Source organism: Epinephelus fuscoguttatus, linkage group LG10 (assembly GCF_011397635.1).
Source record: "Epinephelus fuscoguttatus linkage group LG10, E.fuscoguttatus.final_Chr_v1".
Classification (NCBI taxonomy): domain Eukaryota; kingdom Metazoa; phylum Chordata; class Actinopteri; order Perciformes; family Serranidae; genus Epinephelus; species Epinephelus fuscoguttatus.
In genome coordinates this window covers 41,916,273-41,932,306 of record NC_064761.1, presented here as the reverse complement: position 1 = coordinate 41,932,306, position 16,034 = coordinate 41,916,273, and the positions used below count along the sequence as shown (strand labels likewise).

The 16,034-nt window shown below is 46.4% G+C and overlaps 1 protein-coding gene across 6 annotated transcripts in view; it reads left to right on the top strand.

The window, feature by feature from the left end:
• dab1a (DAB adaptor protein 1a) overlaps nt 1-14,799 on the top strand; it is a 353,945-nt gene extending 339,146 nt beyond the window's left edge. For all 6 annotated transcript variants that reach the window (XM_049588158.1, XM_049588163.1, XM_049588162.1 and 3 more), the window contains 6 exons: nt 1,037-1,133; nt 2,050-2,456; nt 4,161-4,356; nt 4,445-4,593; nt 5,952-6,048; nt 12,696-14,799. In XM_049588158.1, the coding sequence (XP_049444115.1) occupies nt 1,037-1,133; nt 2,050-2,456; nt 4,161-4,356; nt 4,445-4,593; nt 5,952-6,032 (930 nt within the window). In that variant the 3' untranslated portion in view covers nt 6,033-6,048; nt 12,696-14,799. The remainder of the gene's footprint in view (nt 1-1,036; nt 1,134-2,049; nt 2,457-4,160; nt 4,357-4,444; nt 4,594-5,951; nt 6,049-12,695) is intronic.
• Nucleotides 14,800-16,034: the final 1,235 nt, after the last annotated feature.

Here is a 16,034-nt window from a genome sequence, read left to right as displayed (position 1 = left end):
GCTTAACCTGAGCAATGACTCGACTTGACTTGCTTGATTCTCACCACAACTAACTTGGGACTTGCTTGAGACTTGAAGGTAAAGACTTGAGACTTGCTTGTAACTTGCACATGTGTGACTTTCCCCCATGTCTGGTTTCTACAGTAGCCCAGAACGGACAAACCAAACACTGGCTCTAGATAGGGCCATTTGCATTTTCGTATTGGACACCGTAGTCAGAAGCCTTTCTGCAACAAGCAGCATTGGAGAAACACTGATTTATAACATGAAAGTGCTTTATTCAGTATTTTTACGGGTTTAAATCACTTGGTCAGTTTGTTTAGGAGAGGAGGAGACCTCTGCGGATGATTAGGCTCCCAGTAAAAACCTCCTAAACACTGAATTCTAAACAGGAGAACTTTAAGCTAGTTGCAGTTGGCAATCCTCACCACTAGATGCCACTAAATCCCCCTGAATCTTACACACTGGACCTCTAAGTGTACGCTATATTTAGAATATTTTCACTGCTTTACCTTGCTATCAGATAGCCTTTACAGAGGGGGATCATTTTACTTTGCAGAAGGTTGGAGTTGCTGGTCTAGCACTGCCTCGATTTGTTAATGTGTAAAGTAAAGCGCAGAAAATCTTACAAATACAGCGTACACTTGCACGGATATAGATTTTGTTGGTGGGACTTTTTTTAAGGTGACTAAAATACATTTTACTGTGGAACCTGTCGACAGCAGTACATTGTTAAATGTCTGTGCTGGTGGATTTGGTTGATCACAGACACTAGCAAAGAAACACAGTACATAAAATAAGCACAGCAGAAGCATCACATAGCTTGGACCACCAGGTATGCCACAGTTAAGGCCGGAAATGATAAAGGAAATGAGCTATTTTGCTGATGTCCCATATTTCCACAATTGACATCAGTTGCCAGTTGTCTACCCTGAAGTGAGTGTTGGTGTCGCAGTGATTTGGTCTCTAAACTCCTAACTGTATTTCTGATGATGTGCTTTTTCCTCAATTCCACCTCTGATCACAACCCGCGCAGACCCCCGCCTCTCCAGCCAACACCCTCGACCCCTCGCAGGGCCTGCAGCCTCCCACGGAACTATTTGCTCCCTTCAATCCTGCGTCTGTGCCCTCAGGTAGGACCTTGTTCATTTTCTGCTTAAATACACCACCGCCACAAGCGGAGGGGAAAACAAACGCAGCGGGAGAGAGAGCGTCGAGAAAAGGAGATGAAGGGGAGCTGGAGAGTCAGAAGCTTCGGAGGCGGAGGGCAGAGGAGAGGGGGGTTGAAATAAATAGAGGGGGACGGAATAGAATTGAAATGTAGATGAGGGGAGGGGAAAGAGGAGAAAAGGTGGTGTTGGTTGTGTGTTGAATATGAAATGCATCATTAGCTTGCTGCCTCAGATGCTGCTGATTTACCTGTGGCTGAAGCGACTGTGGTGGTCAGGGGAAAGGAACAAAACATGCTGAGATGATTGTAGTGAAAACTCTCTGTATGCACAGGGCCACTGTGAATTACACGTTGGTATATATTTTATAGTTTCCCCGGTCTCTTCTCCTTTGCTCCAATCCTCACCTCTGTTCGTCTCCTCTCCCCTCTCCGTGCATATGTCAGGGTAGCAGGGTGGCCGAGGTTAAATGTCAACTTTCTCTGCTGTGGGTAACAACTGGAGACCAGAAACAGGCGAGCAGTGAGTGTGTAATAGAATGAGCTTCTGCTGATGAGTTTGAGTGATTTTAATGAGTGTGTGTGGGGTTCTTCCTTTTCATAATGACTCTCCCTCATTCTGGAGGTAATTATGATAGTTCACCATGACCATCAAGAGACACCACATTAGCTGCAGGCAGAAGTAGGGCAGCACTCTCTGGTGATGCATGGGTTATTATCTGTGTGTGTTTGTGTGTAGAAGTAAAGCAGTGAGCATATGCACTGTGGGTATTTTAATCACTTCCTTCTTTGTCTTCTTTTTGACTTTATCATTAAAATTTGACTAAGTACCGACCTTTTCTTAACCTCAAACTCTTTGTTCTCCCGCCCCTCACCTCCAGGTTATGTGACGATGGGAGCAGTACCCCCCGGCCACTGGTCACAGCAGGCGTTCGCTGCCCAGACACCGCTGGCCTTTGGGGTCCAGTCTCCTCTAGGTCCGGTCGCCCAGGTGCTGCCGGGCGGCCAGCCTCTGATCTGGGGCCAGGCCAACATCTTCCCTGCCACCCAGCAGCAGTGGGCAGCCATGGCAGCCGGAGCCTTCCCCCCTACAGCCTACCTCCCTGCCCAACCTGTGGGCACTCTGCCCGCCGCCATGTTCCAGACTCTCACCCCCGTCACGACTGTGACTCCAGCCGGCGAGAGCCATTCAGGTGCTGGAGCCAGCGCCTCAGCTCCCTCCCCTTCAGCGTCGTCGAGTCCGCAGCACGGGGAGAGGGCGAGGAAGATGGGCAAGGAGATGTTCAAGGTGGGGAGATATCGGACCAGAATTGGTCCATGGGACCAGAATTATGATCATTAGAACTATATTTTCTAACTTGTCTTTTTAGAAAGTGTGACACAAAGAAAAGGCAGCAAAAATCAATCAGAGGAACCAGGAACCATGTTTAGCTCGTCATTTGTTTCTGTTGTTTCTGGAGCATTATATGCCTTTATTAAAAAACCGACAGGGAATGAGGGGAGAAAGATGAGGAACAATATGCACAGGTCCCTGACTGGTCATAAACTGGGGACTTGTGGACATTGTCAGTGCCATAACTTGACAGTCTATGCCAGTGGTTCCCAACTGGTGGGTTGCTGTCCAAAAGCGAGTCGAGGGTCCACTCTGAATGGAGCACAAGTGACTCGCGAATGTGTCAGGTTTCTAAAAAAGACACTTTATTTTGAAGTACAGTGAATTTCCAGCACAGAGCTTTTATTATTAAGTGCTGTTTCCTGCTGTAGAGTGAGCGACTAACAGACAGCCACTTAACAGAGACAGCAAACTAGCTGTACGACACGGCCAAACGCAAGGATGATGCTGAATATTTTAAACTGTGTGGACCTTGAACTAATGACTGAGGAGAAATCTGGACCTATTGTGATTTAGATAATCCCCCCCACCCCCCAGGTGAAGGGCTGAGTATCGGTACTCAATCCCTTTAAGGTATTGACTGAAATAACCCAGGGCCAAGTAGTATCGAAACTTCAATTGCATTCCATTTTATTGATCCAGATAGAGAAAAAAGGTGAATATTTGTATGGTTTTGCTCCCAGTCAGTCACCACAAGATATTTTAGGCAACTAAATGCTTTCATTCTCATGACATATGGAATGAAGTACTCTTTTAATATCAGTATCACTTTATGGGTACCGGTATTGGTGGTGATATCGTAATGTTTTAAACAATACCCAGCCCTACCCACATCTGTGTTTCATGTGGTGCATTTGCACGGGATAAGCAAAGACTGTATTAAATTTGAATTTACTGAAAATGTTCCCGGATGTTATGTCAAGGCTCTGCATGGGTCAAAGTAAATGCATTAGAAAAGGTTCTTTCATGCAACTCTGCTCACTTTAATGACCACCACAAGTCAGGCAGCAGGATTCCAACAGTGTCACTTTACTCCCTTCAGATGTATTTGAGCTCTTTTTTTCTGCAAATGGGTCTCCATGCTGTGAAGCAAGATAAGCCTCCTGAACTTGCACCCAAAATGCTGTCAGAACTTTTATTTGTAATTGCCAACGCAGCCTCCATAATCCTCAAAACAGACCCCAAGACGCCAATTTGCACGGGACTAATATTATTACATGACCTCCGTGTTTAGAAACATTTGATAGGTTTTTACTTGACAAATTATGGACATGGCAAATTTGCACTGGATTAAGATCATAGGTGACCTTAATTATTACAGATTACTAGAGGCCCAGGTTATACTAGGCCTAAAGACTGTAATCGGTGCAACGTATCCTCACACAACAGTTTGCATGATATTCTACGACTTATGTTGCGTACTTAACCTAAAGTTACAGAGGTATAGGGAAGTGAAGTTGCTGTGGTTAGTTTTAGGAAAAGAAACAAAAAACACATCAGAAATAATAAAGTCTGAGTTCCATTTTGAATGCACCTGCAGTGAGTCAAAGTGTTTAAGTCACTGTGCCCAGTTTAAACGTCAGCCTTCTTGACCTTCAGGATTTCCAGCTGGCGAAGCCTCCGGCCATGCCGGCGAAGAAGGCTGAACAGCCCGGCTTAGCAGGAACCTCAGAGGCATTCAGCACTTACTTCAGCCGTGTGGGCACCGCCCAGGACACAGATGACTGTGACGACTTTGACATTTCTCAAATGAACCTGACACCAGTCACCTCCACGACACCGTCCACCAACTCACGTAAGAGCTCAGCTATTCGTGTTTGTCTGTTCTCTAAGTTACACGCTTTTCCCGTAGCTACATCTGACTCGACTCATCCTCCCTGCAGCACCCACCCCAGCTCCCAGGCAGAGCTCTCCCTCCAAGTCCTCAGCCTCCCATGTCAGTGACCCCCCCACCGACGCCACAGACCCCCCCACAGACGACTCATTTGGGGAAGCAGAGGGCAGCCCAAGTCGCAGTGGAGAGGAAGATGCTGTAAGTGTGTGTAGTTGTGTGTGTGTGGAATAAGTCAAGTGTGTGTGTGCCTTTAATAACTCACTCCTTATGCTGCTATAACCTGCGCAGCATGTTGAGATCTGCTGATAAATAGCCTTTGTAGCGGTGTTGGCGGGCCAGGTAATCACTCTGGCTGATTAGGGGGCCGATGCTGTTGTGTCCCGTAGTGTGTGTTTGTGTGTGTGTGAGTTTGTGAGTTTGTGTCTGTGCATGTGTTAATGTGCACATGGAGAGTGTGTTTCTGTGTGAGCATGAGCAGTGGTGTACCTGCATAAGTATGTGGTTCTGTGTGTGTGTGTGTGTGTGTGTGTGTGTCTGCCTGGTCAACACAGCGTTAAATTAGCTGGTGGAATTGTCAGAGACATCATTAAGCTGTTATTAATACCAGCCAGGTAGCATCCATACATCACCACTTCTATATGGACAGACTCATCTGTGGCGAGATAGAGGAGAAATAACGTCCCCAATTCTTCTTCCAGGGGCAATTAATATTTATTTTAACCAGCAGCACCTCCATCCAGGAGAGATAGTGAGAGAAATTAAGGAAAGATGAGAAGATAAAGAGATTTTTACGGAGGACGGAGAAACTCCCTTTGCCTTTGACCAAAGTCCTTGCAGAAGGAGTGACCTTCCAAGAAACAAGACTTTTGTAGCTCTTTCCTGCCATTTTTCTTTCTGTCTCCTTCTCTCTCTTTTTTGTGTTTCTTTCATGCTTGCCTCTTTCTTCTCTTTTGCTCTCCACTCTCCAGGCGTGAAACATTAGTTTTATGCCTCCAATCCAGCTATTATTGAAAAAAAAATAGAGGACTTTCACACTGCTGAAAATGTCACCGGGCCTGAATAACACCCAGACACTTTACACAACCCAGAGAAATGTGCATTGGTGGCGGCACCCAGTGAGTGAGTGCGGCGAAAAAGGTTACAAAGAAAGACGGGAAAGACGGAGCGAAGGCAGAAAAACAACCTCCCACTCTCTGCGAAGCGAGGTGTGAAAAGCGGAAGTGTTTTTGGAAGAAGAGAAAAAGCAGGGGATCAATAGAACAAAGGCTTTTATAAGAGAAAGAACTGTAAATGAGTGCTCGCATGTATGTTTGTGTGTATTTGCAAAAGACTGCGTGGGCTGTGGGTTCTGTCTCCAAGTGTCCTTATTTCTCCTCCGAGTATTGACACTTTTTCTCTTTTGCTTCCTGTTTACGTCTGCTCTTTTAGTCTCTACCGATCCTGCAGTCCTTCTTTCATAATTATTCTTCTCTGTCTACTTCCACTCCCCCTTACTTCCTTCCCTCCATCGACTTTTCTTCCCATACTTTCCTTCCTCCCCTTCTTCCCATCTTTAGGCGTGTGGTTCTGGGTCGCCCTGCCCCAGCGAGACAGCAGAGCCCAGCCCAGACCAGGCCAGTCCAGAGGCTGGGAGCTAGATAGCAGCAGGGCAGGGTAGGTATCAATACCTCTCCTGTCCCCTAACACCTCCTCCTTCACTTCCCAGCCCTTACCTGTTCTCCTGGTTGACTGTTGCACATCACACTGATCTGTCCAGGTTCTCCATCTATTTTTTCATATTTTCCTTCTTCTGTTGCGTCTTTGGTCTCATTTCACCATTTCCCTTTGACTTGCTGTCACGCATGCTCATGAGAAGGCATGTGTTTGACTGAGTGTGAGTGTCGTGTGTGTGATCATGGAAGGATTACTGAATGGGCCGATCAGACGCAGGCCCTGGGTCCCAGAGTGTCAGGGGGTCCCCTGTCCTTCACCTGCAAAATTTCACTTAAATTAACACATACTGACCAGGAAGAGACTCAAAATGACCGCAAAGAGACACAGAAAGACCACAAAGAGAGACAAAGGAACTGCAAAGGGCCACAGAATGACCAAAAATGACAGGAAATCACCTCCAAGAGACACAAGACCACGAAGATACACAAAATAACTTCAATGGGACACAAAATGACTACAAAAACAGGCAAAACAACCACAAAGAGACACAAAATGACAGAGAAGACAAAGAGACACAAAGCAACAACAAGGAGACACAAAATTACTTCAAGGGGATGCAAAACAACTACGAAAAGACAGGACACAACCACAAGAAGACAAAAAAATGATCACAAAGACACAAAATGACCAAAAAAGACATACATTACCTCAAAGAGACACAAAACAACCACAAGGAGACACAAAATGACTTCAAAGAGACATATAACAACTACAAAAACAGGCAAAACAACCACAAAGCAACCATAAGGAGACACAAAATTACTTCAAGGGGATGCAAAAATACTTTAGAGAGATGTAAAACAACTACGAAAAGACAGGACATAACCACAAGAAGACAAAAAAATTCACAAGGAGACACAAAATGACTTTAAAAAGACACAAAATGACTTCAGAGAGACACAAAATGTCTATAAAAAGAAAGCAATCACAGGCAAATGGCCTCAAAGAGACACAAAACAACCACAGGGAGACACAAAATGACTTTAAAAAGACACACAACACCTACAAAAAGAAAATAGTCACAAAGAGACACAACATGTCCAAGAAAGATGCAAATTACCTTAAAGAGACACAATATAACCACAAGGGGACATAAAATTCCTTCAAAGAGACATAAAACGATTACAAAAAGACAGAATACAAACACAAGAAGACAAAAAATGACCACAAAGAGACACAAAACAACTACAAGGAGACAAAAATGTCTCCAGAGAGACACAGAATTATCTAAAAGAGAAAAAACAAGCACAAGGAGACACAAAATTACTTCAAGGGGATGCAAAATTACCTCAGAGAGATGTAAAGCAACTACGAAAAGACAGGACATAACCACAAGAAGACAAAAAAATGACCACAAAGAGACAAAATGACCAAAAAAGACACAAAGGACCCACAAGAGACACAAAACAACCACAAAGAGACACAAAATGACTTCAAAGAGATACATTACAACCTACAAAAAGAAAACAATCACAAGGAGACAAAAAATGTTCAAGAAAGATGCAAATTACCTCAAAGAGACACAAAATAACCACAAGGGGATGCAAAATCACTATAAAGAGACATAAAACGACTACAAAAAGAGAGAATACAACCACAAGAAGACACAGAATTACCTGAAAGAGACAAAACAAGCACAAGGAGACACAAAATTACTTCAAAGAGACACAAAACGACTACAAGGAAACACAAAATTACTCCAGAGAGACACATATTAACTTGAAAGAAACATCAAATCACAAAAAGATGCTTAACAACTACAAACAGATGCAAAACCACCACAAAGTCAGTGTACCTTGCTCCTGTGTAGCAGAGGTGGTGGGGCCCTTTGCCTATCTGTGCCCAGGAGCCAACTGTCTCATGATTCGCCCATGTGTGTGTGGTTGTGCATGTGTGAGTGTTTGCTTGTGTTTCACTCTGTGTGTTGTTGAAGCCTCGACTGGAGTTTTGTAAGTATCTCTTCTGATGTGGCATCACGTGTGTGAGTTTTTCAAACAATAGGTGACATGTTCATCACGCATGATCACTTTGGCCGTAGTGCTCCGTGCCCTCATTGTGTCCTGTCTTTGTGACGTGTACTTAAATCATGCCCAGTTCCCTGAATAGCACACATCTCACTTGGAGAGCCAATAGCGTGTGACAGCCAATCAGAAACTGTGCACTTCAGTGAACAGGACGTCATCTGGGATTTGCCAATGTTGTGCGCAATATGCTGATCTCGGATGTTTAGCTTAATATAAAAATGATGCGTGCTGTCATTTTTATGCATTATGTATGTTACATGATGAAATGTAACTCATAATATGTGCGTTATTGTAAGAGGATCAAACTGAGAACGACAAGCAGCGACTATCAGAACTCAGGGAACTGATGATGTGTGTGTTTTATACTTTGTGCGCTTCATCCTGCAGGAAAACTTTCACACAACTTGCACAGGCTGGAAATTTGTTTTAGAGATGTGTCAACATGCTGTTTGCACAGAGACAGAGGGGCGGGCACACAACACACACACACACACACACACACACACACACACACACACACACTAAAGAAGAGAGACGTTTTGATCCCTGCCTCCCTGCCCGGTGTCCTCACCCACACAACTCCCGAGTGTGGCTCCTTAATGATAGCTGCTGGCACTCACATAGGGAAAAATGTAATGGTTTTGTTTTCATCAGCTAATACTGGGGTGCCAAGATTAATGACTGCCCTGGCATAATTGGCATTAATTAAAACCCAAGAAGCCTTCTAGTCCTTCCCCACTCCAGGAGAGGAGGAGGGACGGCTGAGCAGCCTCTCTCCCCTGTTGGCCACCGTCCTCATATAGAGACAGTCTGAAAGCTGCAGGGCAGCAGGTGGATGTGGGCCTTAAGTGGGAGGACGGATTGTAGAGTACCGAGTGCTGAGTCTGGCTGCACACTGACTGTTATGGCCAGAAGCACCGAGTTTTTCCTCTGTAGTAGGTGGACTGCTTTGGTCCTGGTCCAATGACGCTGCTCCCATATGGTGTTTACTTGCTCAATCACATCGACTTTAGACAACTCCCCAAACACCCCCCCAACACACACACACACACACACACCTGTGCAATAGGCCCAGTTATTCCCCAGATGAGCACACCTGTGATCGATACTGTCACCACCTGTGCTCACATTGGAGCCAAAAATGTGTGTTTGCTGCTGGCCATGACCGCCTGTCTTGTCCTCCCCCTCCCACTGTGTGCTTCAGACAGACATGTGTTCAGGCTAGTGGGAGTGTAAGTGTTTTTTCTGGGGTGATCTCATCATGTCCAGCGAACGCTCCCGAGTCTCAGCCGTGAAATGGCCTGCTTCCACGGTTCACTGAGCAATCTCACATTGCTCCCCCGGCCCAGGACCTACCACTCACACACACTCACACACACACACACACGCACATTAAATGTCCACACGTGTACCAGCCAGGCCAGATATTTTGGCCTTCAGGCTGGTGCTAGGCCAGCACATCGCTCATACCTCATACCTCCACCCGGTTCCTCCCCTCCCTCTCTCGGGGTTTATGGAGCTGAAGCGGCCCCGCTTGGCAGCACTGGTTAGATGATGCGGGATGACACTGCCGGGCTGTGGCTCTGGTGCAGGGGCTGAGCAGTGTGTGCTTGCTGTCACTGCTTGTCTCAGCCTCTTTGTCACCTCTCTCAGGGCTGCTGGCAGCTACTTTCTGCTGACTGTCTGGCCTTGGCCGGCCCCACAGTTACAGCTCTGTATCCCAGAGCCCAGAGCCTCGGCTAAAGCATCTCTCCCAACTTTAACTCCACTTTTATGTGCGGATGAAAGCCGATGCAGATTACGCAACAGGTCAGGTTTTGGTGTGATTTTGAGCGTGAAGCAGCTTTTTAAAAGTCTTTCTCCTTTTTTTTTTCCCCAGAGCTGCTTTCAGACACAACATGAATAAAGTCTTACTTTATTTGTGAAAATCTGAACACTGAATTGATTTTACCATGTGTGTGTTTTGGCCCCAGATAACCAGTGGACAACTATTAATATCATGAACATTAACTTTAACAGGGCTACAACAAGCTCCTGTTTACATTGTTAATAAATCTGCCCAAGATGACATTGAAATCCCTTGATTTGTCAAAGTGACAGCCCAAAACCTAAAGATATTTCATTTACTATTACATATTGAGAACCTGGAACCAGAGAATGATGTTTTTGTACATGCAACTGTGTGAACAGAGCGTTTATGTAAAGATAGACTATGCAGGATAACAATGTATAGAATCATTCATTCATTTTCAGTAACCACTTATCCTGTTAGGGGTTGTGGGGGGACTATCACAGGGCTGACACATTAGCCCTTTCAAGACAGGAATTGTGCAAATTTGCAGGAAAGCCCAATCAGTCTTTTTTCAGCATTGGCAATATAAAAACAAAATCGGGGAGTGCAGCAAAATGCCGCCTACATACTTTTGTTTATACAGAATGTGCCTTTTTCGGGGCAATGGGGGGCGTGAGCAAGTAACAAAACGTGTAGCTCAGCGTGTGACGTAAACAGTGACGTGGGAGGGAAGCCGCGGCTGGTCAGTCCTTCGGTGATTCTCTCATAAGTTGGCCCGTTCTTCACCGTCCCCGTCATCTGATGGTTAATGGCCTCTTCGTTTGCGAGGACAAGGAGGGCGCGCAATTCCTTGTCTCCCCAGTTGCTCATCTTTACAGTGTCTGTCAGGTTTGTGTTTCCCTCTTGCTACTAGCTGCTCGCTAATTCCTGCTATCAGCTGTTTCCTGTTTATCCACCGCCAGTGGCTCGCACGTGCAGCTCCTCCCACAAGTCATCAACAGCTCCTCCCACAAGTCATCAACAGCCCCTCCCGTTGCGGAAGGCCGCCTCATTCTGTGTAAACCAAAAGGGCTCTGCCAATATGTCTACCCTACGAGGCGGAAAATTGGGCACCACGGATCAACTCACCAATCCGGCTCTGTGTGTCTAAACACTCGCAGCTTGCCGGCAAAACGGCCCAACATTTGCGGAAAATCTGGCAGTGTAAAAGGGGCTAGTGAGAGAGACGACCATTCACACTCACATTCACACCTACGGACAATTTAGAGTCACCAATTAACCTGCATGACTGTGGGAGGAAGCTGGAGTACCCAGAGGAAACCCACGCTGACACAGGGAGAACATGCAAACTCCGCACAGAAAGGCTCGCCCCTTGCTGTGAGGTGACAATGCAAACCACTGCATCACTGTGCCGCCCAGAAGTAGTCCCTCTCAATCATCACTTATGAAGAGTGTGGCTGTGTATTTTTCTGCAGAGACTCTACCCTCCACCTACTCTATATTGTGTTATTGCCTTTTTATTCTCCATGTCCAGGGCGTGTGCCCCCACAGCGCTCAGGTGAGGTCGAGGCTTTATTAAAAGGTAGCGATCAGGTGCCAGACTGTAAGCAGCAGGCTTCCAAGAGACAGCACAGAAGAAACACAAATATAGTGCGGCAAAACACCAAATGAGAATGTATCTGGGTTTGGCTTTTACTTTTTCCTCCAGACCCTCACCTGTTCCTCTTGACTCTATGTTAAGGAGGTAGAGTCTCACAACTCAGGATAACCATCAGGGTTTCCCCAAGTTAGACATGTTCGCATAAATGTGTCTTTGCTTCACTTAATGCCGTATGATTGAACTGAGGGGCAGCACACAGTGGCAGCAGAGACGGCTGTATGTGATGAGATTTGCATAACATCATTCATTTTTGGGCTTAAAATGATGTCACACATCAGCAGAACCTCCTGTCACTCTAGTCTGCTCACATCCTCAGTTTGCATCCGATCCTATGAACATTAGGTACCAGATCCATGTGTGGCAGCTACTAGCAGACCCCAAACTCTCTGCACAGAGTGAGAGACGTCTTCCAGAATATAATAGGCCAGCCAGTAGTCTCCAATCAAGTTGTCTGCATGGCAGATTGAGTGGCTGGCTGTAATTATGTGTACGATAATAACGGGCCCATTGTGAGTGACTGCAGCAGGCTTGGTGCTCTGACTGCAGGGTGTTCCATCATCCGCTGTTGTCTTCCGGCTCAGTTGGGGAGAAATACAGACATGATGACTCATAACTGGTCTTTCAAGGCGCTAGTTTATACCTCTGATTCATACTGGTCCTGGAGGGAGCCTGCAGTGGGAGAGAATATGCATGTGCGTGCACAATGACACACTCAGAGACAATAACTCACACACACACACACACACACACACACACACACAAAAAGCCTCCGAGAGTGAGGGGTGAATTTTTCAGTGGGAGCTCTCAATGAGCTGAGAGAAGTGACGTCGCCTCCAAAGTGGTGCGCTACTGCCACCTGGTGGCCATGGTAGGTACAGGAGCTAACGAAGCTTTGCAGGTCTGGATCTGACTTGTCGGGGCTTGTAGGTGATACTTGCAGTTCGGCTGGTCGAGAGAATGAATCAGAATTATGAACTTGGGTCCTCCCTTTTAATTGTGCAACATTCAGATGAACTCTTGAGGTCAAACATTACAAATCCAGCCAGGTTTATATATTGAGAGGAAAAAGAGGCTGTTTAAAATTGCTGATGTTTTTCTCTCTCATGCACAGAAGGGGAAGGACCCTCTCTACGCCCAGATCAACAAAGGGAAGAAATAAAGAGACACACAGGAAGACAGACCTGACCAGCACTGAGAGAACAGGAGGAGAACCCTCACCTTGTGTGTGTGTGTGTGTGTGTGTGTGTGTGTGCGTGTGCGTGTGAGTGTCTGGCACATTTCCCTGCCAAGCCCTTCTTCTACTCCTCCTCCGGCTAACAACCTCCCAGGAGGAGCCTCCACACTCCCTCTGTCCTCCTCCTCCTCCTGTGCTCCACCTCCTCCTCCTCTCTGCAGCCTCCTCTCCTCCTGAGAGGAGAGAGCCCTCTTGGTCATTCACTCCAGGCAGGAGGGATATCAATCACTGAGACGGATCCAGTTCTCCCTCCACTGCGCTGTCTTCTCCTCTCCTCTCTCCTCCTTGTGGCGACTCACACCCCAGCCTTACAGAACATAACCTGCTCCTTCCCTCTCTCCCTCCTTCCCTCCCTTCCTCCCTCCTCCCTGTCTTCGCTCTCACACTCCTCCCTCTGCCTCCTGTGTCTGGCCAGAGACTGTGCTGCCAAGGAGGGACTGAATCAAGCAGTGCCTCCCTGTCTCCGACACACACCCACGCAAACACGCACGCTCATCGGGATTAGAATGATCATCTTTCGTTTTTAACTGACAGAATCTGCATCTGTAGCGAGGAGATCCCACAGGAGGAGCTTAGACTCTAACGAGCCTATCAGGGACGGCCCGTTACTGGGATCACTGCTTCTGATTGGTTGGTTGGTTCGGGCGTTGTCTCCCCATTCTTGTGAGTGTCTGCTGGATCACTATGCAGAAACAGACTCTCTGGGAGCTACTCACACACCAACTACACACATACTGCGCACACAGCAATCAGCCTACATGCACCCACCACGCACACACACACATGCACACACACACACACACACACACACACACTCATCTCTCACCCTCTCTAACATGCATACACACAGTGATTTGCCAAACGTCTCTCCTCGCAGACAGACTCACACAGAGGCCAGAGGACCGGACATACTGAGGAATGGACCCTGAGAGGGAAGCGAGTCCAACAGATTCTGTGATCGAACTGTTCATTCTCTATAGCTTTTGTACAATACCGATTAAAAAAGAAAAAAAGAAGAAATTGAAAAATGGAATTTTTATTTTATAAGTCAATCAAGCCGCTGGGGTCAGCTCTATAGGAGTTATAGAGTCAACATGGCTTTAAGGCATCTGATCGTTGGTTTGCCAAACTCATTTTGTAAATAACGAAGACAACAACCATTCTGTCCACCGGACTTCTGTGCCATAAAATAGGAAGGCTTCAGTTATGCAAACTTGACGTTAACCCAAGCAATACCAACATATGTTTTCTTTTTCCTGTTTTGTTGCCCTCTGATATCATTTTGTTCTTGTGCATGGATGTTGTAGGTCTTCGTCTTAACCTCACTTACTAATCCTGATTCCAGCTGCACATCTTTACCCCTTATTGGTCCTTTCAGAGTCCCACCACCACATGTTATTATGTCCCAAACAGATTTGCTTCTGCAGTTTATGTTGCCACAAGTACGCACCGCAGCCCCACGTTTTCGCACCACTCCCTATGTTGCAGTCTCACTCTCCTCCACCTCCCCACCCCACACCACCCCCTCCCAGAATAGTCTTTAAGATACAGTGATGCTCTGCCCATCTGTCTGTCTGTCGGTCAGGTGCCAAACCGCTGCTGTCCGAGCGTCTGTGTGTGGACTGCAGCAACCTCTGCTACAACTACATCAACTGTGATGCCAATGACTCCCTATTTTATGGCCAGAGTCCCCATGTCACTTGAGAACTCTTTTGGACTATGACGTTGATTAACTTAAACATTTGACAACTAGAAGACGAGCAAAGAAGTTGAATAAAAAGGGAAACGTTGCTGTTTGAGTACATAACATTTCTAGACCTATTTTAACTTTACCTCAGCTAACAGTTTCTTAATGTAAATTGACACATTATTTTTATCTTTATGAATATGACATTCTACAGTGGGTTTTTAGATAATTTTTTGGTTCTCTCTTGATTTACGTATTCCACCATGTATTACTGTTACAAATAAACACATCCCAAATGACTGATACGTCTACTTATGTGTCTTGGTTTGTGTGTGTGTGTGGAAGAGAGAGTGTGCCTAATGGTGTGTGCCTGGCAGAGGTGACCCTCAGTGAGGCTGTAGTTAGTGTAAAGTGAGTGTTACAGTACTTTGTTGTAATTTAACACAGCTTTAATGGCCTGTCACATTCTGCTACAGCGGCAGCCTCTAATGCAAGCTGTCATAGGCTTTATTAGCAAGCGACTACAAAACAAGGACTTCAGGCTTCTTCCTTTAACTTTACTTCTCCCTTCCTCCCCGTGGAAAAGGTTAAGACATTAGAGCACTTTGTTGATTCCATATTATACAGGAGAAATGAGAGCTGCAGACTTTATCCATCCATCCATTTTCATTCGCTAATCCGGGGCTGGGTCGCGGGGGCAGCAGGCCGAGCAAAGCACCCCAGACGTCCCTCTCCCCAGCAACGCTTTCCAGCTCCTCCTGGTGGATCCCAAGGTGCTCCCAGGCCAGATGAGATATGTTACCCCTCCAGTGTGTTCTTGGTCTGCCCCGGGGCCCCCTACCAGTGGGACGTGCCTGGAACACCTCTAATGGGAGGCACGTATGAGGCATCCTGATCAGATGCCCAAACCACCTCGACTGACCCTTTTTGACTTGAAGGAGCAGCGGCTCTACTCAGAGCTCCCTCCAGATGTCTGAGCTTCTCACCCTATCTCTAAAGCCTAGTTCACATTACATGATTTTCACCCTGATTTTGCGTTGCGGAGACTATCGGAATGTTTGAGTGTTCATACCTGGTGATGTGTGTTTCTGTCAGCGGGAGTCTCGCCAACTGCGTTACGACCTGTGTGTGCACACCACAAGATTTCTCCACCGAGCCCTCGCCGACAGAGCCCCAGATAACGCGGTGACGTCACCAAACTTGGAGACGACACAACGTAAAGACATGGATATTCTTTATTATCCTGGGTCCAAACACAACGTGCTCCCTGTGATCCTGTGGACGCCACCATTGTTGTTGTTGCTTGCAGGTTTGCCAGTGTTGCCAGATCTTGGGAGAGAAACAAGCAACCAGGGCTATGGAAACAAGCCCAAAAGAAGCGACTGCAGTCTGACATACTATCATGCGTTTAAATAACTTATTAGACGGATATATATAGAGGAAGGTGACGTTTAGAGAGCAAGCCCAAATAAGCAACTCCACTTTAGAAACAAGCCCAAAGTCGCGGCTAATAAGCGGACCTGGCAACC